Raw genomic sequence first — 17,927 nt, 5'->3', positions numbered from 1 at the left:
AAAAATATTAAATTTTAACCTCATTATTACAATGAAATATAAAATTAAGAAAAATGCAAAATGACTTATTAATTGTGGTAAGTTTTACATTTAATTTGATAGTGTAGCTGCACAAACTGATGAAAACAAATGTGTTTTCTGGACAAAAGTATTGAGATTCACCTATTTGTTATTAAGAACTGTTGCCATAAAATCAAGCACCCAGTCACACAGCCTATTTGTGACATAATGGGTTTCCTAATGGGCTCGCTCAATTTGTGTCTGGCTCTTAAAGGATGTAGTGAGTTCAGTGATCCACTGCTCAGTATGAACATCTGGAACAGGACAAATATTATACGAAAAGCATAACAGGATCACTTTAAATTATTGGACTACAACAAGTGCATAAAGCAGGCACGCACACACACACACACACACACAAAAACATGCAACACACCTAAGTTTTGTTTTTAAATATTTTATTCAAAAAAAGCCAAAAGCTCATCTCCAGAATTTCAAACCATCTGTATCAATGTTCCTCGAGTGGCGGACAGTCCCTTCACCTCACCGAGATCGGCGTTATGGCTCAAATAACAGCCCTGTACGTCTGGGTGGAGTTTGGGTGGAGCAGATATATCACCAATGCACAAAAAGGACAAATTTCAAACAGCCGGCCAGGTTGAGAAAATCTTATCTACCTATTTTTTTTTTTTTTTTTTTTTTAATGCACACACCTCTGGGAAATGACAGCCACTGATCATTACTTTATTTAACGTTGTTTTTCCTGCTATGAACTCTGAGGTGCTGCTTTAACCTGATTTAAATGTGAGCCAGAGCTCTGGGGCTGCGTTTACCTTCTGGAGGAACTTCATACAGTACACAGATTAAGAGTTTCACTCCAAAACCAGGAAAGCAAAGCTTTAAAAACACGCGCCAACACCACAGCAGAAGACCTTTCTTTGCACAAAACTGCCAGAGGACTTCAAAAATCTCTGTGACTGTCAGCGATTGAAACGTGTCTATAACAGGTTTATATTTTCATACATAATTACAGAATGAAACCCTCAAACATATTAAAATAAAGACACTGGAGATATACATGGCATATCATTCACACACACTAATACTGAATACAACATATACACGTAAAGAGCAAGTCCTTTAAAAATGGGTTCAAATCTGAAGTAGTTTCATTTCAGGTTGGTTATTATCATCTTACAATATGGTGCAGTTTAAGAAACATGGCACACGGAGGATGATCAACATAAACTCTTATGTTGTCCACTTCTTATGATGGACTGTCCACTAATCCAGCTGTTTATGAGCCCTGAATGTCACACAAAACAGGTGGAATGAAACGTCTAACCTGTTTCTTTTCTCCCCAAACATGAAAATGAAAGCTTAAAAGGAAGAGTTCATCCAGAAATCCCTGACTATCACCACGCTTACACCGGGCATCGACAGGTGAGCTCACTTTTAATCTCAGCTACAATCGAAAAGGACAAATATTTAATGGCTCTACCGCAGCTCAAGCAAGCTGACGAAAAGATGGCTGTCCCAGCCTCATTAATTTGTATGTACTGGACATAAAATATAAATCATTTTAATACAAGGGGTGCTACGAAAGTATAGCGCCACAAATGGGAGGTCTGTACAGCTGTCAAATTAATCCAGAATTATGGCTTCTAATAAACATGACGACCAGGATCAAAAGAATGTAAAAGAAATTCTTTTTAAGCAACCACCTGTTTCTCCAAAATAGGGTTTTTGTGGGTTTCTCAGGTGCTTCACACGTACAGAATCATCCAACAGATGCTGAACATCATGTCTGTTTTCCATACAGTGAAAGATCCCCAAAACATGTGGCCTGCTTCATAAGCCTCATAATTTCCCTTTAAAGGTGGTTAAGTGAAATTATTGTGTTTAAAATTACCCACAAGCTCCCTCAGAATGTAAAGAAACAAGTCCTACGTGTTGTGTTTATGAGATGTCAACTCAGGCTGAACTAGGGCTGAGCTGTACTTTGACGTTATACCAGTTTCTACCACAATATGGGTGCAGTGAGTCAGTGTGGCCTTTGTTTAGTCAGACAAATTATTAAGAAAACATTTTTCTTAACAGAGAAAGCCCCTGAGGAAATGGTGATAGGACTAAAACGAAATAAAACGCTGCCCCCTGCTGATGAAAACCAAATTCTGCATTTTTTGAATTTGACTGTTTTAACAAAAAAATAGATACCGGTAAGATTTGTCTTAAAAGTTAAACAAATAGATGAGATACTGTATTAAATGATCATGATTATAGTTCAATCATAACTTGAGCTGTTGTGAGTGACAGCAACCAGATGTGGGTCGCATGTTAATGCCAGGTGTTAATACAGCATATCTGTTTCAGCTTCCTAACCAAACTGAGGATATGGTACTCCACCGCATCGACCAAATACGGCCACTTCTGGCTCAAAAAGAAAAACATAACAGCAGATGAAATGTTGAAACTCCAAAAAACAGGTGATCCCATGGTGGCTACAACCCTAATATTTAGTTTCCTTTCCAATATAACCCAAATAAACTGCTTGTGTATGTACTGTGTAGTGTACAAATATAAAGGATATAGGCAATTTTTTTACTCCAAAGATCCATGTTTACAGGGTTATAGAAGGCAAATAGCAGAAGACCTCAAATTGGGCATTTTTAGCACGATCAGAAACAAACCGACCTGCTAAACTTGACAGCTTGCTCCAACCTTTTATTGTCAGGAGGAGGTATATTTAATCTATCTTGGTAAAGAGGTGGGGCACATTCAAAAGAAGAAGATCAACTCAAACTTTCAAACTATCAAATCCCATACAGTCATCGGCCCAGAACAAAAAACAGCGGGTACTGAAAATAGAGATTAACAAGGAAACCTGAAACTCGAGGGTTGAACTGAAACAGAGCAAACCTTTTTATTCTGGGTGAACTAATCCTTTTACTGCAGCTGCTTATTATAGGATCATTCATTTCTTCTGAAATAACTACATGGATGATTAAAAACAGGCAGGAAAAAGAACGTTTTTCTTGGTAAATGTGGGCTGAATTCATCCCTGCACTTCAGAGAACCGGTGGTCCATGTCCTCGGCCTGTTCGCCTGCCTGCCCACACACGCATGGAAGCCCTAATTGAGTCCGTTTTGATCCAGATGGTTTGAAACTGAACAAAAATACGTACATACATACAAAATAAAATACAAAATAAGTAAAAGAGGAGGAAGAAATAAAAGGCTTTAGAAATGTGGGAGGTTTAATTGTTCCAAAGTCCGCCAGTCTGTTCTTGATACACCTCGATGACGTCCTCGTCCTCCATTCCCAGCTGGCATTAACACACAGCACAGAGACACGTTTTAGTACAACAGTAATTCACTTCCTGTTATTTGCAGCTCACCAAATCCTGCCTCACATCCAACCCCAACCCCTTCGTCACTACGTCCATGAACCCTCTCCCTGAGACTCGCCCCACCCACTCCTTTGATTTAGATGATAGACCCCAGGTATTTAAACTCATCTACCTTCACTTTTCCACTTGGCCCTTTCTCTAATTCACACACACATATTCTATCTTGCTTGTACTGATTTTAATCCCTCATCTTTCCAGAGCACACCTCCACCTGTCTGGGCTCTCTTCCACCTGCTCCCTACTCTCACTACAGGTCACAGTGTCATTTGCAAACAAACTGACCTCATCTGTCAACAAGTCCATCAACCCTACAAACATGGTTATCAGAGCTAATGCCTGATGTTATTCTACTTGATGTAATCTGTTAGTGCAGTGGATAAATGCATAGCTGCATTAATACATCAGAATGTTTGACTAACATAAAAAAAAAAAAAAATCATTCATACAGGTGCTTAAAGTATTCATAATAAAGTTTAAGGGCCATGCAAACAAGTTTTATACAAGTTTCCAAGGGAAAAAACAAATAAAAACAAAAATAGGAAATAATGAGATGGATTTAAGATATGAGAGGAACCTGGAAAAAACTGGAGCGTTCACAGGGTTGCAAATTTAAACACTTTCCACAGTGTAACACAAAGTCAGTTAAACTTCAGGGATATCAGTGTGTCCAGTTAGGAAGCAGAAACCACCCAGAATCCATTTCAGCCGCTTTAATTTAATTGAACTGTTTAGCAGACTGATTTCTCTCTAGTTTAGCTTTGTGTTAGTGTCCTTGTCACTGCTGCAGTGCTGGAGCCCTGCAGACCATTCAGAATGATCAGGTAATCCAGCTCTTCCAGGACAAGACAAAACAGCTTGTTATGCCTTACAGCACATTTTCAAGAGTGGAGGAGATAATCAGGGGATGGGCTGTCACACAAGCAAAGGTCCAGCAGCAAGACAACCTCCAGCGAGCTGTTAGTGAGCATGTTTCTGACCATAGCTGGACTGGCCATCGGGCCTCCCCCTTGTTTAGCAATCACGTGATTTTTGCGCATTGCATGCCGGGAACTCGTGGCAAAACAATCCAAGTACCGCATCAAATGCAAGCATTTGCAGCAACGCAAAACGTTCATTCTCCGGTTCCAATACCTTCTTGTTTTTTCTTTGCCGCACAAAAAAGGAATGTACAAAAGAAAAGGAGAACAAGGACAAAGACAGACTCGACTAAGAAAGACAAAGAAAAGATACGAGGAAAAAATCAAAGGAGTGAAAGGGTCAGACCCTTACGAGCACACAGAGTGGACAAAAGACGTTAGCGTGCTGCCCAACTTTCACCACGCTCAGATTTATAATCATACGGTTCTTGGAGTGAGTGCATACACTCATGAAGTTCAGTAACTTCAGGTCACTGCAACAAGCCCAGGTACAGTTTACCGACGGATGGGTACAGGACCTTGAAACGCACCGTGTAGAACGAAAGACCATCGTACGAACAAAGGTAAGTTTACCAGTCTCACAAATCGTCTTCATAAATACACAATCGCAAACCGTTTATTAATATAACCTTTGAGCTCAACGGTAATTAATTAGTGGAAATAATTTCTGGTAGCATTACAGAAATGTAGCAGTGACAATAATATTGTATGCTGTAATCGCACTGGGCAATTAGTGATACAAAAAACCTGTTTTATCCTGTGAATAAAAGTATATGTTTTTGTCAATGTACCATAATAACAGAAGCGAAACACAATATTGTGTCAGGACAATTCACTATTTATGCACAATAAATAAAGGAGCGACAATTTCTGTTCAGCGCCAGACTTGCTTGTAACCTATATCACCAATTATGTTAAGAAAAATGACGCATTAACTACTACAAAACTCTGACCTTTGTGGGAATGCTTGGAGCAGACTAACATGTGAGCTGGAGTGTTCTGAGACGTTATATTTGGTATATCCAGACCATCCGTCGGCTCTTACTTCGGAAACATGGCTTAAAAAAAAAATTTCTCTTCAACGACGTAATCCGATAAAAAAACAAACAAAAAAAACAAAACAAAAAAAACCGATCTCTTTACCCGTCGGCTTCCCGTGGCTGTCATGCGACCGGCTATTGCAGTTAATAATACAACAGCTTCTTGCCATTTTTTGTGTTTCTTTTTATCGCTGTGTAACTGAGTTCAATTGAAAGCCTGCGTGCGCTAGTACCTCTTGCCACAAGTTCCCAGAATCCTTTGCGGTTTTACCCCTGAATGACGTCACATTTTCAATCTTTATCCTGGTGGGCCGGTCTCTAGTCAAAATGCCCGGGCCGATTTTTTGACCCAGTCCAGCCTTGTTTCTGACCAACAATCAGAAACAGACTTCATGAGGATGATATGAGGGCCATGCACTCACAGCGACAAACTGTATTTTATTTGCTGAAATATCTTGGTCGTTTGAGATTAACAGCACTTTATAAATAGTTACTACTCCCTTTCCAGAAGGTGTCATCACACTGGGTACCCCCGCTTGTTTGATTTGGCAGAACGTTATGTTGGATGCCCTTCTTGACCCAATACAAAACAAAAGCACGAAATAACAAAAAGGAAATAAGGACGAGATAATCAGTGCAACACATATTGATAAAAACTGCCGTTTCTCTTATGGCCACTCAAGACTGACTAGTAAAAAAAAAGAAAGAAAGAAAAAGAAAGGAGGGACTCTGGATAAATGTGGGGAAGAGCTTAAGAGGACAGTAAAGCCTGAAGATGAAAGGTTACCTCTTTGGGAGTCTGGTTGTCTGCGATTCTCTGTCCTTCAAACAGAAACCTTAGCGTGCTCGCTGGGACGCCCTGGAGGGAAAACACAAACATACAGAGGTTGGTTTTTATGTTTGTTTCTTTTTTTAAAGTGACTTACTCCTGAGCTCTCAGCCCTCTCTGTGTGTGGCCTGCAGTCAAACTTGTGTCACTGAGTAACTGGGAGTGACTGATTTACCTGTCTCTGGCTGTATGACTCCTTCAGCTTCTTTAGATGTGTTGTCATTTTCACCTTAAAGTGGATTTCACTGCTGTCCTGTGGAGGCAAGCAAGGCAGTGATAAGAAACACAATCCCAGGAACTTTATTGTGTTTATGAACCGCCGCTTGCCTGACAATAACCTTCACTTTATATTGTGTCAAGTCAGATTCCACAGCGCAGGCGGACTGTAACACTTAATAACTTGACTCCGTGTCATACACTTCTTTGTGTTGTTCATTGTAAAAGCGTTTCCTAGCATGAATTCTGCTACAATGTCTCAAAGGTTTTAGAGGACTTGGTTCACTGGTGTGTCAAAGATAAGAGACTTTATTAATATTTCCCACTTCTAATTAATACAGGGTTAAATTTTTCATCTCTTTTTTCAGTTATTTCAGAAATCAAAATGTTTTGAGAGTCTGAAACAGTTTAAAATATTCCACAGCCGTCCCTCTCCCCAGCCACCTTCTCCAGTTTATCAGAGGGAACACCGAGGTGTTACCAGGTCAGTCGAGAGATAGAATCGTTTCAGCGACTCCTGGGTTTGGGCCTCCTCCTGGTAGGACATGACTGGAACATCTCCCCGGGCTCCTTTGGGCCAGGCACACACCTCTTGATGTTGTGCTGTTTCCACCACAGCCGGGTTGAAGCCACAATTGTGCAGTCGTGTTAGTTTTTACCACTGATAACCTCATTATATCAGTACAGAAGCTCAGAGAGTCACGTTGCAACAGTTTGGAAAGATGTCGTGTCTTTTATCTAAGACAGATATTCCAAAATTACCCAAATAATCCTAAAAGCAGATGTTTCTGTTACAATTCATATTTATGTAGCACCAAATCACAACAACAGTCGTCTCAAGGCATTTTATATTGTAAGGTAAACACCCTACAATAATACAGAGAAAAACCTCAACAATCAACAAGCACTTGGCGACAGTGGGAAGGAAAAACTCCCTTTTAACAGGAAGGAACAAATTCAATCTGAAGAAAAATCTGGTTCGTAACATATTTGACTTATTTTAATTTTGTGCAAAGACACCCAACCTATTTAGAATACTGAAACATCAGAAATCACAAGTCAACGCCTCAAGTCAAAGTTTAAAAACACAGACTTACATACATTTTTCCATCCATTGGGCAGCAGTAGGGGAGGCATATTTGAACTATTCGTGGCAGGAAACATTTTTATGACTAAAAATATCACAACATCACATAGAAATGTACAGCACTCGCTCACTTGAAAGGTGATGTGCCAACGCTGCCAAACAGAGTCTGTGGAGAGATAGGAATAAAAACTATCCGAGTTTCCCTGAACCACTCGTGTAGTTAGCTTCTAGCTTCTAAGCCCCTTGCAGTCATACTATTCTTACAAGCATCAGCTTGTATTCGTTTGTCTGGAAACTGGTTTAATTAAACACGCATATTAATCACCCGCTATTGTCCTTTCCGTTTTTGGTGTGGCGTAGGACCTGGGTCATGACAGTGACAGTAATATTTATCTTTAACTTTGTCTATTGTGTCCTTTGATGAAATTGTTGCCGAGCATGACTTAGCCCACAGCCAGTTCTTTAGATATTCACAACTGATTTTATTAGAACACAGCAAACCAGTCCTTGTCCATTCCAGGCGTATCAACACTCGAAGAAATGATGGTGAAGGGGCTTGACTTCTAAAGTGTATAATGAACTCGCCAGAAACGTCAGTAAAGAAGCTTGAGTCCTGGAGAGAGGACCTACAGGAGAACATCTCTATTGAAGAGTGTGAGAGGACTTGTGCCAAGGCACAATCACAAACAGTGAACACTCATTTAAATTTCTTGCAGTACAACTGGTTAAAGCATACTTTACGCTTTCTACAGTACCATCCCAGATGTTTGCATAAAATGTGACAAGGAAAAGTGAACGATTTTCCCATGTTTGTGGCAGTGTCCTGAAATTTGAAAAATTCTGTGAAGAAGTAAAACAATGCACTGAAGAAATATTAGAAATAAAAATACATTTAGAACCAAAACTTTTTCTGCTGGGTATTTACCCAGCTAATTGTAACATAACAAGGAAGCATCAGCTATTTTTAGACATAAGGCTGCTGATGGCCAAGAGAATGCCTGCAATTGCTTGGAAAGAGGTGGATAGACCAAGGATGGGTAAATGGATTTCAGAATTAACATCAACTCTGCCCTTAGAAAAGATCACCTACGCAATCAGGGGTAAACAACGAAGCTTTGACAGCATCTTCAAAAAAAACTTTCTTGCAAATAAAGACTTTCCCGTTTGGTGGGAGCCTTTGGTGGCAGTCCCACACAGTTATCCCCCCCACCTTTTTTTTCCCTTTCATGGTGTTATATGTACCATTGCAGTATATGTAAGTTGTGTATGTAAGTTTACAAGGCTCGCAAAATTTCAAAATCTCTGGTAGCCCTTCGGGCAGGCATTCTTCAGTTTTTGGTAGCCCAAAATAAATTTAAGTAGCTCGAAAAAAAAAGAGCAATTTTTTTATGTTTTGTTTCCGTTACAATATTATACTTTAATGTATAATATTGAAACGGAAACAAAAATTAATCAAAAAAAATTGTTAAAATACAAATCACAACAACTGTATAAAAATTACAACCATCAACTCAAATACTTGGTTCAAATTGAACAGAAATTTCTATGAACTTGTAAGAACTGTGTAGAACATGAATCAGTCTGTGTCAGATCCTGAATTTGAAATTTCCACTGAAGTCACGGGTAAGAGACAAGTGGAACCAAGATCTAGGCCATTTGCTTTTTGAAGTTTGCAAAGACTGCTAAATTTTGCCAGTGGTAGTTCACTCTTTGCAACATAGCACGCTGTTCTAAACAGCTTTTTCAGGAGTTCTTGTTGTGCTTGGTTTATTTTTAGTATGTTTTTTACAATTGCTGTTTGTTCTGGGAAAGATACTGCAGACTGGGAAATAATGCATTTCTTGCATTTCTCATGGGTTCTGATGAGGTCTTTCTTAAAATTACTGGTCCCAGTAACAAAGGCGCTTGTCGACTCAGAAATCAAATGAAACTCACAACACACCTGGCAGAACATCATGTTATTTAGCTTGTCATATTCCAGCCACAGAAATTCTTTTGTCCATGAAACCAAAAAAGCTGCGCTTTCTTTTTGCCTCAGTCTGATTTGTCATAACTTTTCCGTTTTGCGGTAGGCTTTTCTTTGGCTGCCCCTTCTTCACCCTGACCTGTCTTATTTGGCTGAGCAGAACTAAAATAAAAGCGTAAATCCTGCTGCTTTTACACACGTACTTACATAACGATCAGCGATTCTTTGCGCACTCAACCTCTCACATGTTTAAGCTTGCTGCGGGAGATTTCACTTGTCATGTTTGAATAGTAAGCTAATGAGTGATAAGACGATGTCAGAGGAATTGGTGCACAATTAATCGCCACTCACCAATCAGTGCTGCTGCTCTCTACACACCGTTCGCGCGATTGCAAAATGAAATTGAAAGCAAAAAACAAGCGCAAATGCAGACGCAATTTCAATATGTCACATATTGACAGTGGCTCATCGATGCCAATGACATAATTACTCAGCTACATTGGCGAAAGAATGCAAAAGCATAGACATTTATTTTCCTTCCTATGATAGCCCGACGAGCAGGGCTGAGTTAGATTTTGGTAGCCCGACTGGAAAAATCGCTAGCCCCGGGACGTCGGGCTAGCGATTTTGCGAGCCCTGGTTTAGCTACTTGTTTTGTTATGTTTTAGTGGTTGTGTACAGGTGTTATGTTCGAAAATAAATAAAGACACTGTTGGGAAAAAAACCCCACTTTGTCTTATTGTGCATTTTGTCTCATTTTGGCAAATACATTATACTCATAATACATTAAAGGCAAGGTGGAGGAAGTTTAAAACTATAGAAAAAGAATAATTCCATCATTATTTAAGATGTTCGATTTCACAGTTACTGTCATTATGGTGTACAGCATCAAGCCTAGCCCTTAAATAGACTGATCAGATCTCAGCAGCCTGAACACAAAGTTTTCAATATGCTGAAAGCTAAAAAAAACACACTTTTACAAACAGAGACAGAGTGTAAAAATATAGAGGAAATGTCTTTAGCCATTAGGGTCAAAGGACTGAGAAGGAAAGATGACTCACTGTGGTTGTTTATGTTGTAATCCATTAAGTGCCAATCATTCCTACTTTATAGTTGTTAGAGCTAGTAGTGAAACTTAAAAAAATCCTAAAATAACTGAACATTGTCAGACAAAACTAAGCAGCAAAAAATAAAACACACTATGGAAACCAATTGAAACTAATTTCAAAGCAAAAAATACAAATGTGGAAAATGATGTGCTCACTGAGTGGCTAAACATTTTTGTGAGGAGGATTCATGGGATTTATCAAGCCTGGAAAAAATCTGAGCTAAAACAAACAGATGATTAGCTGCTGTAGGAAACTGTGTGGTTATTAAAATCCACTGTGAAAGAGAAGAGGATGACCTTCCTCAGGGTGAGTTAAACGCACCTATACGTGCGGCTCTTTCCACCCAGAAAACATCACGGTTGACAGCAGAGATGCGAATCCAATGAAGTGAAATTACGAGGATACATATCCAAGCTTTCTTTGTGTTAGCCGGCTTGACAAAGCCTAAAAGCTCTTCCAGAGATAATGGGTGTCAAGGCACTTATCATCTTTCTCCATTAACTCAGGCTTTCTGCTTCACCCTCCTCGCATGTTAACATGAAAGGGACTGTTCATTGTGTCATTTCACGCTTCCTCCTCACAAAATGGATCAACTGAGCACCGTCCACTCCAATCAGAGACTTTATCACTGAGATCTTTTCTTTAATTAGTGAGTTCATGAGTTACTTTATGAATAAATATATCCATTTTCCCACCCAGTGTGCTTTAAGTCAGCTTATTAGCTACACATTAGAGCTCTGATACTCAAGACTACTGAGTATGTTCACATCTGACTGTCTCCAGTAACATAATAAAGGAGGAAATCTCTGCTTTGTTGCCAGGCCAAAGTTAAATTATCTGTACTGATTGAACAGAACTTGGTGAGCAGCAACCTCCCAATATAACCGCTCAGTTTTCTAATCCATGCCATTAACTGCAAATCCACCAGTGTAGAGCAGATTTAGCAGCATTACGACCTAACAAAGACATCTACAGATTCTCTGCGTCTCCGACTGAATTCCTTTAAATTTCAGAATTAAAGCGACGCACAGTTTGCACGGCTGTAACCTTTTATGAAGGCTTCACAGAACAGAATAGCTACTTTCTTGTCATTCAGAACATAGACCAGTTTGCACACATCAGAATGAAATTTAGGGGCATTTACTCACCATGAGACTGTAAGGTATAAAGCATTTAAAAAAGAAGGATATTTACATGTAAGAATAGAGGAAAAATCTGTCTATATAAACATTCACAGTAAAAAAAAAACCCAAACTGAATAGGATCTTAAAAATATACTGCACAGCAATACAGCAGCCAAACAAAGCAGCGCACACTCACCATTCCAGACATACTGGACTGTCCTACATATATGGTCAATTTCAGAAGTTTGCCTCATGCATATATGGAGCAGGGGAGGGGTTACTGTGAGGGGTCATATCTGAAGGTGCATGGCAGACCGTCTTTGGTGGCTTTGTGGCCAGCATCTGTGACATTCAGTGGTCTTTTTTGTTTTGTTAATGCCACACAAAGCAAAACAAACAAAAACGACGACACTACACACTAACGGTTCACTACACACACGCTAAATGTCTCAAATCTCTCAACTTGCCGTTTTCTTTTTCAGCACCATCACTCCCACAACTTCCTCAGCAACCAAATGCCATGTGTTACCATATAACTTTTTCAGGAAAGTCACGTTTTGTTTTGTTCTCATCTCAAGCACTTTCTGTGTGCAAGCGCTGACTATCTAAGAAAAAGCATAGCTTCAATTATTTATCACAGCTCTGGTTTTATCAACTCAAAGTCTGTTTTCCCCTTCAGAAACACAACACATAAACAGATTTCCCTGACGTTTGTGACATACAATTGTATATCGTAGGGCTGCAACTAAAGGACTATTTTGGTAGATGACTAATCTACAAATTTTTCTTTGATTAGTTAGTTGGTCAACGGCTATTTTAATAACTTGGGCAAACCTCCTGTTCTAGGCTCCAGTACTTCACCTGCTCAAGCCTGCCCACCTGTGAATATCACCCTGCTGTCTTGTCCCACAGCAAATTAAAATAATGACCCAGGAAATATTTGTTCATATTAGGGCTGCCACAAAAGATTATTTTGATAGTTGACTAGTCACCGATTATTTTTGCGATTAGTCGACTACTCAGATTCTGCATCCACTGGACGTAAAACATACAGCTTATTGCACCAGCAGCATCTGCTCTTATATAACTATCATTAGCTTACAGCTTTAAGTGTTTAAGGTATGTGCTAACTAAAAATAAAGACAAGATGATAGTTTATTACATTTTAATGAAATTTGCAGATTGTTTAGGTGAAGTTTAATAAACTCAGCCGTCTGCTCCTTGCTATCTAAAATATAACAGGACACCGGAGTAAATTCTCGAGCATCTCACACTTCCGATAATCAGTTTTCTGCTTGACGCTTATTCAGCTGTGTGAAAACAATAACTTTAATCTGAGCCAAACCGATTCACTCAGGAACAAATAAAATACTAAAAAAGCCAAACAATAACATTTTTAAGTTATCTAAGTCACTTATATATGTTTAACCCGAGTAGCGAAAGACGGCGGTGGGTTTGAAAACGATTTGCCGAGAGTCCGGTGTTCTCACGGCTCTAGTGAGCCTTGAACCCCGGCTAGCTATCGAGCTAGTGGGTAACAGACGTCTCCGAAAACGTTGGAGTGCTTTTAAAAATATGTGGTGTCTTGATAAACTGAGCAGATATTTGAGGTTTACACAGCTACATTCTCGCCTGAAAATATGTTAAACGTTTATTTTGTGACCCAGAAAGAATAATAAGAGTAAGATTAAAACTAACTAGCTGCCGCCATTTTTGGAAACTGAGCAGGGCCGCGCTATGAATTCTGGGATAGGCTGGGCCACGAAGCGACCCATCCTTCAAATCTGAGGAAAAGCAGGGCGCATTTATCGGCCGCATATGTCGGAGTCTTCGAATTTGTGTCGCTGTAACGTAATCGGCCTACAAATGCAGCCTCAGGAGGATGCGGTTCCTGAATTTGGACACAGCTACGATACCGGACACTGCTTCTTCTTCTTCGGGGTTTAACGGCAGCTGGCATCCTTGTACATGCTGTGCTGTCATCTTCTGTTTCAGTCCCTTATTACACTTTTAAATTCTACTACTTATTCTTGCGTCTTTCGGGATCTTACAAAGCTTCAAACGACGCGTCGACTATTAAATTAGTCGTCAACGATTTTGATAGTCGACTAATCGTGGCAGCCCTAGTTCATATAAAAAAGCTCTTCTATACGTGCTCAATGTTAAACTGTTTGACTATATACATAATTAATTACTGATATGGTCAAAACCACAGATTAACTACCTAACGTTAGGTGGAAGCGGTTTACTATTCAGAATAAACACTAATATTAATGTGAGTCACTCGTTAAACACGCCAATGCCAAAAGATAATAAATAGCCAATAATAGCCGATAACCTCAATTTGCTGATAAATCAGTCAGGCTCTAAGTGTAAGTGAATAAAACAGAAAGTCATGCGTGTCAAACTTGCTTCGTAGTAAAGGAACCAACTTAAAGGACCACCACCTTTGAGATATTGCAGCATCAATCAAGATAAAGCCAAATATTATATTTTTGTTAAAAGAGCCACTGAGTAGATTTATGGTTGTGGATCTGTAGTTTCAGTTTATGTACACTTTATTTACTATTAAAGTATAAATATACACCCCAAGAATCCTACAAATGCAAATATGCAAATGTTTGGTCAATGTTTTTCATAACAAAACAAACTGGTTATGTCTGATAAGACAGTGTAAAGTGACAGCCTTTACTCTAACAGTCTCTAACTCTTCCCTGGAGCTAACTCTACAATGACACTGGTACAAAAAGAAAATGTAACAAAATAACGCTAAAAATATGTAAGAAAGCATCATTAATATCATCTAACATATACACACCTGACCAATCACTTTTAATTTGATGTACTCTCCGTCTTTTTTATCCCCTCCGTCTTGGCTGGATGGTTTTGTCTCCTAAAAATAAACAAACAAACCGTAAATAAACAAAACACCTCCAAGCACGACACACACACACTCATATATATATATAAATATTTATTTAATTCCAGCGCGACTCGACACCCGAGTGTCACTGCTTTGGAAAACCATGTCACTCTGTTTTGTAACAGTTTCTGTTTCGTATTACTGCCAACAACCGTTGCTCCACAGCAGAACTTTAAATAAGAAACCAGAGCTAGCCGCTAGCTGCTAGCTGCTAAAAAAGCTGTGAATTCAGGCCCGAAGCTACACGAGCTAAGAGCTAGCATATTAGATAAGTCGATACGAGCCAGCGGGCATAAATAAAGACCAAGCAGCCTTTCCCCGTTTTCTGCTGGTGACAAAACAACACAGAGCCTTCGGAGAGCATTTCTTACCGTATCTGACATGCTTTTTCTCTGTGTGTGCCCAGGAAAATACACTGACAATAGATGAAGCGTTAGCTCACAGGCGCAGCTCCTGGTTGATGTTATTCGACAGCCGGAATTGACGCATGGGGTTGCTTCTTTCAAAAATAAGAGTCTCTCCAAAGTGAAGCACAGAAATGATCGTTTAATTTTGAAAAATATAGTTGGGGTCGATAAGCTTTACTCTCAAAAGAGCAAATTTTACCCTATTTTGTTTGTAAAAAACAAACAAACCCAAAAACAAAACAACAACAAAAACACACTTGAGCCCTATAATAAAGCCTATTACATATAAATTACCCTGTATCCATGTTACTAATAGGTGTAAATGATTAAAATGTATTCCTATCTTCTTTATTACCAAATAAACTGAATAATTTTGGTACAAAATAACCAGTAATATGCTCTGCCGACCGCTTTGAGCCCTACTTGTGATTTTACAAATACAGAAATTTTTGACATAAGCTACTTTTACAACAGAATTTTTTTTTTTTTAATTGCCAGTTTTGATGTAATTTTGACTAAAGTACAGATGTAGATTAACCTTGTTGGAAGTGAAAGAAACCAAATTTGTCCACATACTTAGTTAGAATTGTTAGCTGAGAAGACCCAAGGCTTGAGAATTCAGCAAACAGGCTGCACATTTTTACAGTCATAGAATATGAAGGGTTCCTTACACTAGTGCTGAATAAAGTTCCAAAAATAAATATCCACTGATCACATTTATATAGTGTTTTTAAAGGAAGAGGAAGCCATTGGAGATGGGTAAAAAAAAAAAAAAAGCCACATGTAGCGCAGATTTGTGACCCTGAAACTGTGGCCTGTTGTTATGAGGCCAGGCTACGGTTTGTCTGTCCAAGAAGGCTGACCAAGATAAAAACAGCAAAGGTCCACATATTGGACAGCTGTATTATAACATATCACACGAAGAACTATATAAATGTATGTAACTTCATAAATGTGAATTTCCCCATAACAGGTTATTTTTACAACAAGTGGCTCCGTGGTGTAGTGGTTAAAAAATTTGAGAGGGTGGAAACACAAACTCAGTCTCCAGTCAGTGTACTCAGGATATGTGCTGGTCCCAAGCCTGGAAAAATGGGAGGGTTGTGTCAGTAAAGACATCTGGTGTGAACTCTGTGCCATGGCAACAACTTTTGCACATCTATCGGCTGTGGCACACGCTTGGGCACAGCCAAAAGTGTTGTTTCAAAAATCTTTTGATTATTCTAAATCTACAAATTGTTACAACACTGAGTGAAACCCCCAATATCAGACAGCCCCCTATGAGCAAGCACTCGGTGACAGTGAGGAAGAAGAACTCCCTTTTAATAGGAAATGAACTTCCAACACACGCAGAATGAGGGAGGGTCGGCCATCTGCCCCGACTGGTCACCAAGGCAGACCATTTTACGATATAATATATGCATAATCTAATGTTTGACCATTAGGGTGTGATATAAATCTTTGCTGGATAGTAAATGCAAGTTTATGGGCACAGTAAACAATTAAACCCAATATTTATTTAAAAAGTATGGAAAAATATTTATAAAACATTTAAATGGAACATTCCTTTATTGGTAGTGTATTTTATGGACCCCTTTCCAGTGTACTGTTATAGCACAGAAAACCTTTTTTTTTAAAAAACTGGCTAATAACATGGTGAATACGCAGCACAGCGTACAGATGTTTTATGTTTTTTAAAGAACAATGTTTATATTTTTATTGAATGAATGCTTGCAGTCTCTGTATTTGACTTTGGGTGTAACAATCCAAAGACCAAAACCATAAACCACAATCTAGATAACACTGGGTCTAAATGCAATAATAAACTTAGACAACATGAACAAAACTGACACTAAAATATAATTTAGAAACTGTTAGATGGAGAAATGTATTGTAAAGGGTCTTTTCCATATCATACTAGTTGTAGGCACATTGCAGAAAACATAGGGCTGTTTTTGTTTTTTACATTTTGGTAATGTCAGGATGTGACACACACACACACACACACACACACACACACACACACACACACACACACACACACACACACACACACAATGACTCGCTGTGTGTTATTTCAGGATCATTTTAAAGCTGTTAAATATATAATAATGTCGACCCAACAGTAACCACTGATTCATTTCATTCTAAATTGTGACATAGTGACTTTATTTTTAAATTAACAAATAAATTTTGTCTGGCTAATAAGAATATAAACTAGATAAACATTGGCTTATTTGGAGCTTGAGTTTTTAAAATCAGTTTTGTCTCACCTGAGTGATATCAGAATTTCCATTTGTGCTTGGTCTAAACTGTCCCCATATATGTCACATTATTTTTAAGCGCCCAGACAAGTTGATTAAAGAGTTTGGCCTTTAATTAAAATTAAAAATACACATTTTTAATTAAAAATACAGATCAATATAATACATATTGATCAGTCCAATAGTGACATCAAGTTATTGGCCTTTTAAATGCTGGTGATGTGGATATATAACAAAATACTTTTATAATACATTAAACATTTTGTTAAATTGTATTTCAAAAAATTAAACAACATGGGGCTATATAGGAAAGAAACAAAAAATAATACAAATCATATTATGCATTTGCAAAACTAACTTAAACAGAATTAAAATATTAAGGAAATCACTTTAAATTGACTCTTTTTCAGTTTAGTCCAGTTTCATCAACACGTCAGCCTCAGGTGTTAATTGTAATAATAGCAGTAAATACCACCATTACAAAGTGTATATAGATATATACCAGCTGTAAATAACTCAATTCATTCAAGTTCAATTCTAATGTGCAAAATTTTTATGTCGAGTCTCATTATTTACTTCCCTCAAAACTACATATGTTGATATATTTTTTATGCATTTGTAGGCATGACTGTGTG

The 17,927-nt window shown here is 38.5% G+C and overlaps 1 protein-coding gene across 1 annotated transcript; it reads right to left on the bottom strand.

Annotated features, from left to right (window-relative positions):
- Positions 1-620: 620 nt before the first annotated feature.
- Positions 621-15,149, bottom strand: sumo1 (small ubiquitin like modifier 1). Its single transcript, XM_086282901.1, has 5 exons — positions 14,993-15,149; positions 14,517-14,591; positions 6,372-6,449; positions 6,155-6,226; positions 621-3,326 (listed from the first exon to the last, which is right to left on the bottom strand). Exons 1-5 carry the CDS (start codon positions 15,002-15,004, stop codon positions 3,258-3,260), a joined length of 306 nt encoding a protein of 101 aa, XP_086139027.1. The 5' UTR covers positions 15,005-15,149; the 3' UTR covers positions 621-3,257.
- Positions 15,150-17,927: the final 2,778 nt, after the last annotated feature.

This window comes from Aulonocara sp. 'chitande type north' Nkhata Bay, linkage group LG23 (assembly GCF_057382095.1).
Source record: "Aulonocara sp. 'chitande type north' Nkhata Bay isolate Kocher_YH1m ecotype deep benthic linkage group LG23, A_spYH_male_GT1.1, whole genome shotgun sequence".
NCBI lineage: Eukaryota > Metazoa > Chordata > Actinopteri > Cichliformes > Cichlidae > Aulonocara > Aulonocara sp. 'chitande type north' Nkhata Bay.
This window is presented reverse-complemented; position numbering and strand designations above follow the sequence as displayed.